This window comes from Phocoena sinus, chromosome 17 (genome assembly GCF_008692025.1).
Source record: "Phocoena sinus isolate mPhoSin1 chromosome 17, mPhoSin1.pri, whole genome shotgun sequence".
Lineage (NCBI taxonomy): Eukaryota > Metazoa > Chordata > Mammalia > Artiodactyla > Phocoenidae > Phocoena > Phocoena sinus.
Window position 1 is genome coordinate 14978290 of NC_045779.1, and position 15172 is coordinate 14993461.

At 46.5% G+C, this 15172-nt stretch overlaps 1 protein-coding gene across 1 annotated transcript; it reads right to left on the bottom strand.

Annotated features, from left to right (window-relative positions):
- Positions 1 to 640: 640 nt before the first annotated feature.
- PRDM14 (PR/SET domain 14) lies at positions 641 to 14731 on the bottom strand. Its single transcript, XM_032610224.1, has 7 exons — positions 14032 to 14731; positions 13418 to 13471; positions 13168 to 13325; positions 11475 to 11745; positions 6933 to 7135; positions 3258 to 3359; positions 641 to 868 (listed from the first exon to the last, which is right to left on the bottom strand). The coding sequence occupies exons 1-7, from the start codon at positions 14729 to 14731 to the stop codon at positions 641 to 643; spliced, it is 1716 nt and encodes a 571-aa protein (XP_032466115.1).
- Positions 14732 to 15172: the final 441 nt, after the last annotated feature.

Genomic DNA, 15172 nt, shown 5'->3' on the forward strand with positions numbered 1-15172 from the left:
AGGGTGAATAAGTAACTTCTGTGTCCTCCAAGAAATTCTGTTTGGTGCTAAACAAACTGTTAACATTAGGCGTTTGTCATGCGATGGGGGAGGGGTAGAAACTAAGGGTTTTAAAATGAATCCAAATAAAATGGGAGCTTAATTCATGTCTGAACATTTAGTTATAATACTAATGAAGCTCTGGCTTGAATGGATCTTTAAAGAATTTATTCTGTTAAGAAACATAACAGGGGATGGCCACAGACATATTACAATTGCGGGCCCGAGGCAACCAGTAGAGAAAAAGCCTCCTTTTTTTTAAATCGTGAAGTCAAAGACTTTGTTCCTAGTCCCTGAAATGAAATATAGTCCCTTTCAGGGTTGATGTTGAGTTTCCAGACCTTTAAGCCCTATTAACAGCCAGCTTTCATTATTTCTAGGTGAATTCAACAAAACTCCATTCTTGTCAGAAATTGTGAAAGACATTTCTGTGAAAGCTGTTAAAACCACAGTCGATAAATCTGGTAAATTCTGCTACTTGGTCAGTTCCATTATTCTGTTCCTCATCTCAATCTAACCATCATTTGTTTGTAAGATACACCCATAAACAAGAAATATCAAGACAGAAATACAGAGGCACTGTCTTCATACTCTCTGAGGGCTAGCAGTTTTCATGAAACTTCATGTGGGAGTAGAAGGCTTCTTGACCTCGGAAGGTTTTTCCACAGATGTTACAGGAACAGCCGTCATCCTCCTTGTGCGAGCGTCGGACATGGCTGTCGTGGGCAGCGTGGGATGCAAAAGATTTACCACAGTACTTGCATTTGAAGGGCTTCTCCCCGGAGTGCTGCCTGATATGTGTGCGGAGTATACTAGAGGCAGTGAACCTCTGCAGAGGACAGAAAGCAGGAGAAAAAGTAAACTTCCATCAGCTGGACAACCAAAGAAAGGGGCTAATTTCACCGTTACCGATCCTTATGTCACCCCTTAGTTCTCCATTCGGCGAACCTTGGGCTTTAATGCTATAGGGCACGCTTGGTCAACAGGTGTAGCCTTAATAAAAAAGGACACGATGGACATGTCACTGGTTAGAACAGTGGCTCTTCAATGGTTGAGATCACCTGGGGGTCTAGTCAAAAATGCAGACTGACCCGATGAGTACACCTGTTGGGGTAATAAGGAAACTGCATTTAAGCAGGTGGTCCTGGGATCACACTCCAAGATGAACTGAATTACAGAAGGAGTGGCTAATACTGGCCAATGTCTTTGCATAAATGGGTACCTTATTGGTTTCTTTCTTCTTCTTCTTTTTTTTAACTTAAACTTTTTGAGGTAATCGTGATTCACGTGCAGTTATAAGAAACAACAGAGACTCTGTGTACCCTTTACCCGGTTGTCCCCAATGGTTGCATCTTACAAGTCTATAGGACAGTATCACAACCAGGATACTGACATCGATAGAGTCAAGATACAGAACGTTTCCATCACAAGGACCCTCACGTTGCCCTATGACAGCCACACATAGCTCCCTCCCACGCCTACTTTTAAGCCACGGCAACCACGAATCTGTTCTCCATTTCTATAATTTTGTTATTTCAAGAGTGTCACTTACAGGGAAGCACACAGTATGTGACCTTTTGGGATCGGCTCTTCTCACTCAGCATAATTCTCCGCGGATTCACGGAGGTTGTTTTGTGTACAACAGCTCATCCTTTTTGATTGCTGAGGAGTATTTCATGGTGTGGATGAACCACAGTCTGTTTAACTGTTCAATCACCTACCCATTGAAAGGCATCTGGGTTATTTCCAGTTTGGGGCTTCTACGAATAAAGCTGCTATTAACATTGGTGTACAGGTTTGCGAATAAACATATAGACCTTCATTTCTCCGGGATAAGTGCCCAGGAGAGCAACTGCTGGGTTGTATGGTGGTTACAAGTTTAGTTCTTAAAGAAACGGCCAAATAGTACCATTTCAGAGTCCCAAGTACTTTGCTGTTTTTACCTGTCTTTTCTTTCCCTTATTTATAACCTTTCCCCTAATTCAATACTCTGCTCTGACCTTTGTCACTTTCAAGTATTTATTAGCGATGTAATGACTCCATTTATTGGGGGTCCACTGACAGAGATACAAAACACCGGCTTCAACCGGTGACCTTGGATTTGGGGGGCTGGGCACGCATGGGGTTGGCCCACTGCTCAGTAAGGAGCACAAGGTGTAGGTGTCTAGGACACCCAGACAAGGACAGTCTCCATCAGCTTAGGTGACGGTAAGTCAGAACGCCAAACAGCTCATTTATGCCCCAAGTGCACTGAGTTCCCTCTTCGGGCACCTCTCATTCCCAGGTTAGCCAGAAGACCAAGGTGAGGATCAGAATTAGAATGCCAGAAAGAGGAGGGGCGGTGGGATATTTTGAGCCTGCTCTGGAAATCCTGCGGGAGGGCATTCACCGCTCAGGATAGATTCCTCATCCATACAAACCCAGGGCCACCTTCCTTAGGTCTGTGCTGGCTCCATATGGTCTACTTAGGTCTTAGCCCCATTTTGCTACACTGTACACAGTGGACAGCCCAAATGTATCTCATCAAAAAAGAACATGAGGTGTTTTAGTATAATATTTTTAAGGCATGGTCAGACTTTTGTTTCTAGCCCAGACACCCCTAACCACGTCTTTATCTCTTCCTTTTTATAACTTATTATTCTGTATAATGAAGATTAGATGCCACTTCAGCAAAATTGCTCTAGAAATTTAGATCAGCAGCATGTAAGAGTCTGTACTTTTTTTTTGTTTTTTTTTGCGATACGCGGGCCTCTCACTGCTGTGGCCTCTCCCGTTGCGGAGCACAGGCTCTGGACGCGCAGGCTCAGCGGCCATGGCTCACGGGCCCAGCCGCTCCGCGGCACGTGGGATCTTCCCGGACCGGGGCACGAACCCGTGTCCCCTACATCGGCAGGCGGACTCTCAACCACTGTGCCACCAGGGAAGCCCAGAGTCTGTACTTTGAAAGACTGCATAATCATGTCTGCTATCATCAGGCTCCTGTAAATTTAGGGTCTATTTCATGACAAATGCCCTAGATGCCAATTTGGCAGTAGTAGGTGGCATCTGATCATTGTAAGCAAACAGGAGTATAATCTGGGGGGTGGAAATTGGGGATGGGCTGACACTGAACTAATCTACCAGGAACTCTTATAAGCTAGGGTTTATGCTACAAGTTCTTATCCATGGACACCCAATCAGGGCTCAAGGCAGATCCCTTAAAAGAAGGTTCCATTTACCTTTGTACAATACACACAGTGGTAGGGTCTGTCTCCAGAGTGGACTCTCATGTGTTTGTTTAGGCTGGAAGATTGAGAGAAACATTTCCCACAGGTAGAACACTAAAACGAAAAAGAAAAATATGGTTGAAGCCACGTCTTCCCCTTAACAAGTTTATTTCACCATTTTATTTATCTGGGGGGGAAGAACTAACTATTGTATTTATTCTGTGCACATCTGTAGGCAGAGGATCAAGCAGACCCAGGCTGAGGGTCTAGTTGAGACAGGAGAAAGGTGTCCCGCGACTACAGGGAAGAATCTGGCAGCATGGGTTCTGGTCCAGGGCCTGCTAATGCTGTGACTAAGGCAATTCACCTGGAGCCTTTGGGTTAAGTTAGCTGCTTCAGATGTGAAACGGCAGTGTATATAGAGGCCTGAATTTTTCCTGCTCCGTCAGCAAGTAGCTGTGTGACCAGAACACATCAGTTAAAACTCGGAATCTTTGTTTCCCCAATTTTCCTCATGGGAAAAAACACCTGTCTTGCCTTCCTCACAAGGCTGTGAGTAAATTGCAAGCCCCCAGCAATTAATTCAACAAGTATTTACGGAGAACCCCTCAACACTCTGCTAGAGACAAGGAGGAACAATCTAGTGGGGGCAGGGACGAATATGTAGACCAAAGTGGCAACACAGGTGACAGATGACTCAACACATGTACCTACAAAAACAAGGGTAATATTTTGGGGGGCCAGTGAGAACATGTGGTACAGCCACTTGCTGTGAACAGTTCCCGTCATTTCTCTGTGTTCGTGACCCTGACGACTCTGTCCAATCTTCTCAGGAATTCTGAACCAAGTAAAGGGAACTATTGTGTTTCTGGACCCTGTTCCCCAGGTGTCCTTATGGGCACAAATGAGAGCCTGGGTATTTTTAGATGGTGGGATTCCGGGGTGGATGTTTTTTTTTTTTTTGCGGTATGCGGGCCTCTCACTGCTGTGGCCTCTCCCGTTGCGGAGCACAGGCTCTGGACGCGCAGGCTCAGCGGCCACGGCTCACGGGCCCAGCCGCTCCGTGGCATGTGGGATCTTCCCGGACCGGGGCACGAACCCGTATCCCCCGCATCGGCAGGCGGAGCCTCAACCACTGCGCCACCAGGGAAGCCCTCTGGGGTGTATTTCAAAAGTCTTCTTTAATTTTTCTTTACTACTTGACATTTTAATAACGAGCATTGTCGTTACTAAAGCAAAAACAGTCAGATGTTGAAGTTCATATTGCAAAAAGAACAGATCAATTATAAAAGGGGAGCAATTAGAACATGAAACTGTTCTTGGAAATTAAAAATAAACAGAAAAGTATAGAATAGAAATGCTGTATGTAATAGACTCAGCTGACTGCTAAAGACTGAATTACATGACATAAAAATTAAGGTTGGGGAACTCTCAGAGAATGCAGATGAAGAAAAATGAAAAGTCAAGTACAGGGAGGTAGATTCAGCCTAACATTTGGCTAAAAGGAATCCCAGGAGAGAACAAAAATCGAAGACAGATAATAGCCAAGGAAAGAACAAGAGAATTCTTTTGAGCTTATGACTTGTGCCTTCAGGTGGAAAGACTCCAAGCTTGAACTGCAGGGGGCACGGGCTCCATTCCTGGTCAGGGAACTAAGATCTCGCATGCCTCGTGGACAAAATAAATTAATAAATAGTTTAAAAAATAAAATAAAATTACTATCCCTCCACTCTACCATCAAGACCTCTCCTCTTTGGAAGTCCAAGACATTCACTTTACTACTACCAGCTTACACCTCTTCTCATCATTCCTGTCATCTCTGGACCTCCTGGTCTACGGTCCCCTGATTTCAAAGCCAGCAGTACTTCCTACGGCTCCTCTCCTCGAACCCCAGTCAAAGACCCACCATTGTCCTCAGTGTTTAGGCAAATGACCCAAGTAACGTTCTAGTGTATATTTCTTGACCTGACTCAGATAACCTTTTCCTGCATTCTACTTTGGGCAAAAAACCAAACCAAAAAGACAAAAACTAATCCTGTAGCTTCTGCTTTTGAAGCAAACGTCTTTTGATCTGTCTGCAGCAGTCCCAACAAATATCTTAAATGCTCCATCTCATCAACTGTAAGATCCACCACTACTTTATCATTTCTTTTTGGCCGTGTTGAGTCTTTGTCACTGAACGTCGGCTTTCTCTAGTTGCATACCGTGGAGCAACTAAGCCCGTGCGCCACAACTACTGAGCCTGAGCTCTGGAGCCCGCGAGCCACAATTGCTGAGCCCCAGTGCCTAGAGACCGTGCTCCGCAACAAGAGAAGCCACTGCAGTGAGAAGACCGCGCACCGCAACGAAGAGTAGCCCCTGCTCACCACAACTACGGAAAAGCCCACGTGCAGCAACAAAGACCCAACACAGCCAAAAATAAAAATAAATAAATAAAAATATTCTTACAAAAATAATACATGATATTTGTAAAAATACTCAGATTTTACAGGAGCATATAGTCCAGTGATTGTGATTTTTCCAGAAGCTTCACTGTGAACAGGAGGGGAGAGACAAGAGCAGTTTTATGATGACTACTCTGTTTTCAAATGGAGAAAACTGGGGGCTTGGAGGAGTCCTGACAGGGCAGGAGTCCAACCTGAAGCTGTCTGTACCCAAGCTTCAGCCTCTTTCTCCTAATTAAGACCAGCGGTAGTCAGCACTTTCTTGCACCAAGCCTGGCAGAGCCACCAGGTATCCAGAATGGTGGAAAACGACTCCCTAAATCCACCACTGCTTTTCTGCCTTACAAAATCCTTGGCATGGCATAGAGGCCATCCATCCTTTGGACTGTGCCCGTGTTTCATCTTCGCCTGTAACTATCAATATGCCTGCACATTGAACCTAGAGATTATCATACTAAGTGAAGTAAGTCAGAAAGAGAAAGACAAATACCATATCGCTTATATATGGAATCTAAAATATGACACAAATGAACCTATCTATGAAATAGAAACAGACTCACAGACACAGAGAACAGACTTGTGGTTGCCAAGGGGGAGGAGGTGGGAGAGGAAATGATTGGAAGTTTGGGATGAGCAGATGCAAACTAGTATATACAGGATGGATAAATAACAAGGTCCTACTCTACAGCATGGGGAACTATATTCAATATCCTGTGATAAACCACAATGGAAAAAAATATGAAAAAGAATGTACATAACTGAGTCACTTTGCTGTACAGCAGAAATTAACACAACATTGCACACATCATGGAAGAAGGTGTAGCTACCTAAAACCACAGGCCAGGGTCTTTCCCACCTGGAATATCTCGAACGCCCCCCACCCCAGCCAATCAACCCCACCTAAGATATAAACCAGACACTCCACTGTCCTAGATTCTTCTCACGGCCACCTGTCTACAGGCCTTTCATAACCCACGTGTCCAGGTAGAAGGACACCCTTTCTCTGTCCCTGTCTACCATGTGCCTCCATCCTCACACTCGGGTGTCATGGCATTAGTTCACGTCTGCTCTTCCACAGCACTGTCACCTCCTTCAGATGCCCTGTCCCATCTTCCCACCTGGTGTTGTGTCCCAGCAACATGCACGCAGGAGGCCCTCGGTGTTCACCCAGGGGTTTGGGGAAGCAGCATGAAAGCAGAGTGCTGGAGCGAAGGGCAGGGTCACTCGCCGCTCCGACTCTTACCTTGTGAGGCCGATGCTTCTCGTGAACGTGAAGGACGTGGATCCGGAGCCGGTCTCTCTTCTCAAAGGACCGTTTGCATAAAGAACAGGGGAATTTCCTGTCACCCTTGTCCACACAGGGGGTGTACTTGAGATGCTTGTCTCTGTAATATTTGTAGGTAAATACTTTTCCACATCTTTCACACCTGTACCCTTCTGCAGACTCTGTCAAACACAGGGGGATAAGTCGCTCGGTCAGCTACCTTCCTTCATTCTTATTTTCTTCAAGATGATTTTTTACAACTTTTTATTACAAAAAATGTAAAACATATACCAAAGTCAAAATAATGGAATAAACCCTCATGTGCCCAAACACCAAGCTTTGACAATGACCAACTCACTTACGTGACTTCCCTCCATAAGGGATTATTTTTTTTCATAATGGATTCTTTTTAACACTAATTTCTCACTTGGTTCATAAACATCTCAAACCATAATCTTTAATAGGCAACGACTTTTTAAAATGCATAACCATAATGCCATTGTCATACCTGAACAGTCAACCCTTATTCCTTAATAGAAACATATATATTTATGTGCGTACACACATGCATACATGTTTTATTATTTTACAGTCAGTTGATTCAATGTAGGATTCAAAGCCTATGTGTTGTCCACAGAGGCTATGTCTCTTCAATCTCTTAATCTATAGGTTCTCCTTACCTTTTGTTCCCGAAATATAGTTGTTGAAGAAGCCCTTCCTCTGGCCCTGTTTACGAGCAGGTCAGTCCTACAGTTCCTGCCTGGCATTCTTTACAAGGTTCACATACCAAATACCTACCCTATTTGTCCCTTTCAGATCGGCCTGAGAGCTACAAGTTCAAAGCCGTTCACCCAGAACCCTGACGGACACCCATAACTTCTCCCCAGGCTTCACGAGTTCTGTTCCATTTGACCCCATTTACGAAGCCTTAGGTGCCCTTTTAGCTTACAGTCTACTTCTCTGAACTTTTAAGGAAGATTCTAGAACTAATACATAGGGTTATTGTGATGATTAATTTTACCTTAACACTTACTGATTTCTTATCAACAAGTGATACTATCACTGAGAAACAGACTGAGAAAGGTAAATCCATTTTTATAAGAGAGGTGGGGGAGAGGTTAGAGAGGGTTCAGCCGACTCTAGCAAAGGAGGTGCCAGGCTCAGGGGTGTCTATGTATTGGGGGAAGGGGAGAGGACCAGGGCCACCTACAAAAGCATCCCTGCCGAGGACACTCTGGATTCCAGAGGATAAAGTGGTTTTGACTGTGAATGCAGCCCTGAAACCTCATTGTCTGGCCCCAGGGAGGCAGAGAACAGCCAGGAGTGAGTATATGCACGAGTGTGAAGGTGGAAATCTTTTTAGTTAGCATCGAACAGCAGGGAAGCTATCCATCCGGGGTTCTGTTAGTTGATAACTGCGTCCCAGGCACGTTTAACAGGTGGCTAAGGAAATAAATCATTTTATTAAGTAAATAACCAGGAAGGCAACCACCAACATCAGGAAGATCCATTGCCCAGTCTTGTCTATCGCTTTCATTGAGGTGCTAATACTCTCAGAATCTCCCTGCTGGGATGGTTTTTGCTCGGAGCTAGAATTTTCATTGGTTAGAAATACCTGGCCTTCCTGCTTCCTGGGGTAGGAAGAGGGGGTCTACAAGACAGGGTCAGCGAGCTTTACAAATCAAAGCATGAAGGCACACCAGAATTCAGAATAAGGGTTCGGTAGTAAATCTGCATAAGAACAACCACTTAGGCAGAAATGACAGAGCACCCTCACCCTTACTAATTAGGCTCCGGCTGCCTCCGTTTTCTGCTCAGGTCCTTGGAAATGTATCTTAACCTAATTTTGTCCTGTTTCTTTCCCTTCTTCCTGCCTCCCATCTCAGTCTTTTCAGCCAAGGGGTTTCTCGATACCAAAAATTATGCTTTCTGCCCCACTACAGACACACCGTTCAGACAGAGTTTGGTAACGATTGAGAGCTGTCTACACATTCCACACCCTCAGCCCCCAAAACACACACTTGGCAGGTTTGCAAACTCAAATAACCCGCCCACATAGGGTCCAGGCCCTTCCCTCCCACTCAAGACCTTCAAGGGGAAGGTTCCCATCAAGCCTCACCAAAAGCCTTTGAAAAAAAGACCTTTCTTTTGAGAGGACAGAGGAATTTTGATTTTTCTTTCCTTTTCATCCTATCCCCAAACATTCCTATTAACAGAAAACAAATGAATTTATCCATTAGTCTTCCCAACCAATTGAGTTGTTTACAAGTTCTCTGCCACAAGTTATCCTAAATATTTACACATCATCGATAACAGTGCCAATAAGCCTCAGATATAACTTGGTTCAGAAGTGGAGCACGGATAACTGCAGGCCCTGTTGCTTATATGATTGGGATCTCTGATGCCTGTATATTATTCCACGTTAATATATCATCGTTTACTTAATTATTCTAATATTGGGCATTTAGGTTGTTCGTGACTTTTCACAAACAGGGGTGACGCTGTATTAAAAATCCTTGCGGACAAAGCTTTTCCTTTTGGACTATTTCCTGAAGATAAATTTCCAGAAGAGTATTACTGATACGTTACTGATATATCCACGGTTATGAACATTGTAACGGCTCTGATGCATAGTGCTGAATAATTATTCAAAAGGATAATGATTCTATTTTGCGTTATCAAGCATGTATCGTTCTCAAATCCACTTTTCACTTTTATTTCAAAAAAGCACTTGGTACATTTTTGGAAGTGACCAAAAAGTTTTGGCTTGGCGCCAAGTATGGGGCAACTGTGAGGTCCAGACTCAAGAGAATCCTGCCATCTTACCCTCAGGCGCACCCCACGCCGTCCATTTATTGGGGTAGTGAGAAGACAGTTCACCGAAACAGTTCAACAGCCCCTCATTATTTGGCTTCTAGAAAGAGACTGCTCATTAGTCACCTCCGAATCCCTGGTGAACACATCCTTGCCCTTGGCTTCAGTATTCCCCAAGCCTGAATTGCCTTGCCTCTCCCTGCCTAACTCATCCTTTATTTCACCACATCCCTAAGCAGCTTTCCCCAGTTTAGCCCAGTCTTCCTCCTTCCTTCAATGCACATGGGGATCCACAGCAGGTGCTATTAAAGTGTTTAGAATTGTCTCCTGCCCTGAAGGGTCTCCGTCTAGCAGGGAGACTTGCATGCAGACCATCACTGCAGTGTGATGAATGCAATTCACATTCTCTTTTACCTGCTACTTACGACATTTGCTCTAACATAATAAGATGGTCTTCTATCTGACTACACATATTACAGTAACTTGCATTTGTCTGGTCCCACCTATAAGATCAGTGGTTCCCAAGCCTTTGCAGATATAAAAATCAACCGCTCAAAGAGCTTTTTCTTTTTTTTAAAGGGATTTTGCTCTTTTTTTTTAATTTAAAAAAATTTATTTATTTATTTATGGCTGTGTTGGCTCTGCGTTTCTGTGCAAGGGTTCCCTCTAGTAGTGGCGAGCGGGGGCCACTCTTCATCGCAGTGCATGGGCCTCTCACTACCGCGGCCTCTCTTGTTGCGGAGCACGGGCTCCAGACGCGCAGGCTCAGTAGTTGTGGCGCACAGGCCCAGTTGCTCCGCGGCATGTGGGATCTTCCCAGACCAGGGCTCGAACCCATGTCCCCTGCATTGGCAGGCAGATTTTCAACCACTGTGCCACCAGGGAAGCCCTCAAAGAGCTTTTTTAAAATGCAAATTCCAGAGGCTCGGTCCCAGAGAGGGGGTTGGTAGTCCTCTAGCTGCCTTCTACTAAAATGTGATAGAAATGCAGAATCTCAGGTCCCAGCCCTGAATGAGAATCTGCATCTTTCCAAGGTCCCCAGATATTCACACCCGCATTAAAATTGGAGAGCGAGAGTCTAGCTCCATGCTTCCCAAAGTTGACTAAGACCCACAGTAAGAAACACATTTTATACTTGAGACCCAGTTCGCACACATCCATTTGAAACAAAAACCTCACCAAACAATGCTTAACTTAAATGAGATTCACATCAATATTTTCTATTCTATTTTATTCTTATTCTCTCTCTTTTTTTTCTTCTTTAATACTGGTCTCTACCACCAAATCCCCCACCCTGCTAAGATACTGCAACCCACTACTTGAAAAACAGTGCTCTAAAGCTTAGACTTCCTGAGTTGTGTGAGCCTCAGCAAAGATGAATCAGAAGCTGGCTCACCTAAGGCAGAGGTTGCATCCATTTATTTCACTTCTATTTTATTCTCTGGGAGCGGGTGAAGGGGTAGAAGAAAAGGTATACTGGTGAATAGGAGTAGCTTCAGCAGCTTTGGAAAGATGAGGGCATCTTCCTCCAGCTGGGTAATGCCCAGCTGGTTAGAGACGCCCTCAGTTTTGTGTTCTGAGTGTTGTGTTGGGAGAGAGGATTTCCACAAGCAAGTGGAAAAGCTGCAGGAAGGTGTTGAGTCAGAGAAAGAGCCCAGTTCTTCCACTAAGATGGCCTCACTGGGTGAGGCGAGAGTGTGCACTCACCTTCTAAGGGCCCAGACGTCTGCTTCCCGTGCTTTATGACCTGCAGGCTCATGGGAATGTCCAAGAACTTCTCATAGCAATCTCCATACCACACAAGGAGCTCTTGGTTCTGGTAGATCTCCTTGCAGCTTTCATAGAAGATCTGCCCTTGACACTGGACTGCGACCAGGTTCTGCTCCATGGGGAAACGAGCACAGTTGACGTAGGACATCCAGTTCCCTGCACCTCCTTTTCCGTCAATAAAGTGGCTCAAACGACCATCTTCAAAGATCTAAATGAAATCAAACAAAGTTTGGAAATGCACATTTTTTTGGTCTGACCTAGAAAATAAATTTACTTATTAAAAATTTATAATTCAAGGGCTTCCCTGGTGGCGCAGTGGTTGAGAGTCCGCCTGCTGATGCAGGGGACGCGGGTTCGTGCCCCGGTCTGGGAGGATCCCACATGCTGCAGAGCGGCTGGGCCTGTGAGCCATGGCCGCTGAGCCTGCGCGTCCGGAGCCTGTGCTCCACAACGGGAGAGGCCACAACAGTGAGAGGTGCGCGTACCGCAAAAAAAAAAAAAAAAAAAAAAAAAAAAAATTCAAAACTCACACTTGACCTACTGAATATATTTATTATCAATATGATTGAGCCTAAATGGATTTATTACCTTGAAGAGACCTCTATAGGTAGTGTGACACATTTTAAAAAGATTCTTACTTTTTTTTTTTTTTTTTTTTGCGGTACGTGGGCCTCTCTGTTGTGGCCTCTCCCGTTGCGGAGCACAGGCCCCGGACACGCAGGCTCAGCGACCATGGCTCACGGGCCCAGCCGCTCCGCGGCACGTGGGATCCTCCCGGACCGGGGCACAAACCCGTGTCCCCTGCATCGGCAGGCGGACTCCCAACCACTGCGCCACCAGGGAAGCCCAGATTCTTACTTTTATCACTTCCTCGATTTCCACATTTCTCGAGTGAGCATATATTAGTTTCATAAACAGAGGTAAGGGAAACAGGAGGTTACATTTAATTCCACCACTTCAAGACAACCAATTAGTTTAGTATTTTATCTCAATTTAGTTTTCATGTGTATTGATAGAGCCATAATTTAATTCTTTCTCTGCTGTGGGCAATTCTGCAGTCTTCAATGTTTTGTTATTACAAACAGCCCCGTGAAGTCTGGATTTCAGATTATTTTCCTCAACTATATTCCTTGATGTAGAAATCCACGGCGAGGGGCGACAATCTGATACATTCTGACGAACTGCAGTCCTACCATCCTGCCTCAAACAGAGTTAAGAGTATCAGTTTTCTAAAAATCCTCTTTAGATGAACGACGTCGAAAATTTTAAATCTGGTCTTAGTCTTTTCTGGCATATTCTTAGCATCATTCTGTAATATTTAAAGTGTTTGGTTTTGTCTATAAATATAACCCAATGTATTAACTCTTTAAATGTATATTCCACGGCTAATCTTCAGAGGAAAATGCCTTAAGCCACCAAAAATTACACAGAATCCATGCAGAGGTGTTATCCTCAGGGACTGAACAGCTTGCCTTTCTTTCTCTTTAAGTTGCAAAACAGGCAGCACAAGTCAGCAGATTACTGCCCGGAGGGGGCCCCCCTCTCCCAGTCCAGGGGTCTCCCAGAGGGGCAGAAGCCAAGGTTTCCTCCCACCCACCTCCCTCCGCCAACCCGCCAGAAACACATTTACCTCCCACATCAGGGAATTGTCTCCGTATGTCCTGACTTCGCTGGTGTTGACCACTTTACCCTGAAAGGGCCCAAACCTGACTCCTTTGGCGACAGGGCTACTGCAGAACACACCAAAATGTGCCACTTCACCGAATTTCGTGTGCCCAAGGCAGAGACCTAGGAGAGACCCAGGGCAGGAAAGAAAGCCAGTGAGGAAACCGACTGCATTTGTGCTGGACAAGAAATCCAAGCCAAGAAGCCCTGCCTACCTTCTGGTAGCTGAAGGGAGTCGTTATCCAGAGTCCGAGGAAGAGAACGAGACCCTAGAAAAAGACAGGATTAAATTTTTATTTTTTCGATAAAAACGTATTATGAAATGCTTTCCATACGGCGCTATCCTCCCCACTCCCTGGAGCTCACCATTATCCTGAATTGGATGTTTACTTGTCCTTTCTAGGTTTCCTGCTCCTTTTACATAGACCATTTCTCACATGAGACTCAAAATGACTCTAGTGGGTTATGTTGTAATTAACCCCGTTTGCAAATTTAAGGAACTTGAGGATAAGAGATAATGCTGATTTTGAGACTCTCAGATACCTTGCACATCCCGGTAGAATCTGAGCCGGCCTGATCAGCCCGCCCCGCATGAACTGTTTCTCTTCTCACTAAAACAATCTTGGGTGTCATGCGGTTAAGCAAATAGGGTCTCGGAGGTGAGCCTGCCATTCTCAGCTCCGTCTTCTGATGGAAGCACATATGCTCCGCTTTAGGACTCGCACAGCCTCGGACCCACCTGGAAGCGCCCTTGCCCCCTCCCGTCCTCACCTGTCTTCCCGCCTCCCACCCGCACCTCCAAGTCCCGGATCATGGGGACTGCCTTTACCTGAGCTGTCTGTGGGGACCAGGAGGCCCGAAATCGCGTGGTGCAGGTGGGCTGAGTTCTGAGGGCTGGGGATGACCCCGTAGAGAACTAAGTGCAGGTCTTCCTGGGTGAAGTGGTAACGGTGAGATGCCTTCCCCTCTTGGTTCGCGAGTTTGGGGCCACCTTCAGAGCGCTCTCTGGGGGAGCACGGTAACAGCTGGGAGGGCTTCGGCCTCTCAGGGAACAGCGAAGTATCCACAGAGGGCGGCGGCACGAAAATTTCAGGTCCCCAGCACTGGCCACCGTCGCTACGGCCGCCAGCGGGGCCCGCGTCTTCACTGGAGGCACCTGTAAACTCGCGACTGCCGTTCGGGAAGTGCGGCACTTCCCTGGGGCGGTGGGGAATTGGGTACCACGACGGCAGCTTACTGTACCAGGGCAGGTCGTAGAGCGGCTCCCTCTGCAGGGCCAGGCCGGGGCTCAGCAAGGGAGGCGCCATCCGAAAGGCGAAGGGGGACAGAGACGGGGACGTGGAAAGGGCCTCCAGCTGCCGTAAAGTTTGGAAACCCTCCTCCGCGGCGCTTAGGGTGTTCCCGTAGTGGCTGTAGGGCTGGAAAGGCGGGTAGTAGGCGGCCAGGCGTTGGGGGCTGCTCTGGAGTATGTCGGGCGGGTAGCACCCCTTGTCTTGGGGTCCGGCCTCACTTGGCAGTCGCAGAGCCATCCCGGGCCACAGGGCGCGGCGGGTCTGCAGATGAGCAAGCGCGGCCGAGTGAGGGGCGCGGGGCGCTGCTGCCCGGCTCCTGCCTGCCCAGCCTCCACCGCCCGAGGCAGCCCCGGGTCGGAGGGAATCGGATAAACTTCCCACTTCGATCCCTCAAGACCTACCCGCAAACGAAACAAAAACGGCAACAAACGACCCGCCCCAAAAAAGACAAAACAAACTAAAACGAAAATCTGTCGGGATTCTGCCCGACTCCAAATTCCAGGTACGTGTCGCCTTTGCCTTCCCTCTCCAAGCACGCCTTGACCTAGCAGGGCTCGTTTCCAACACTCACTCTCTACATCCGTCCCCAACCCCGCTCCTGCCAAATCCGTTTCAAGCTCCCTCTTCCGCCCTCTCCCCGGTCCCCGACATCCTCTTTTCCGGGGCGGGGGGTCGGAG

Bases quoted from the DNA above. Each gene is read 5' to 3' on its own strand.
- PRDM14 (XM_032610224.1), bottom strand. From the start codon at position 14,731: ATGGCTCTGCGACTGCCAAGTGAGGCCGGACCCCAAGACAAGGGGTGC. The intron at 13,472-14,031 runs GTAAAGGCAGTC...GTCTTTTTCTAG, and splicing joins GGTCCCCACAGACAGCTCAG to GGTCTCGTTCTCTTCCTCGG. The intron at 869-3,257 runs GTAAATGGAACC...TGTCCTCTGCAG, and splicing joins ACTGTGTGTATTGTACAAAG to AGGTTCACTGCCTCTAGTAT.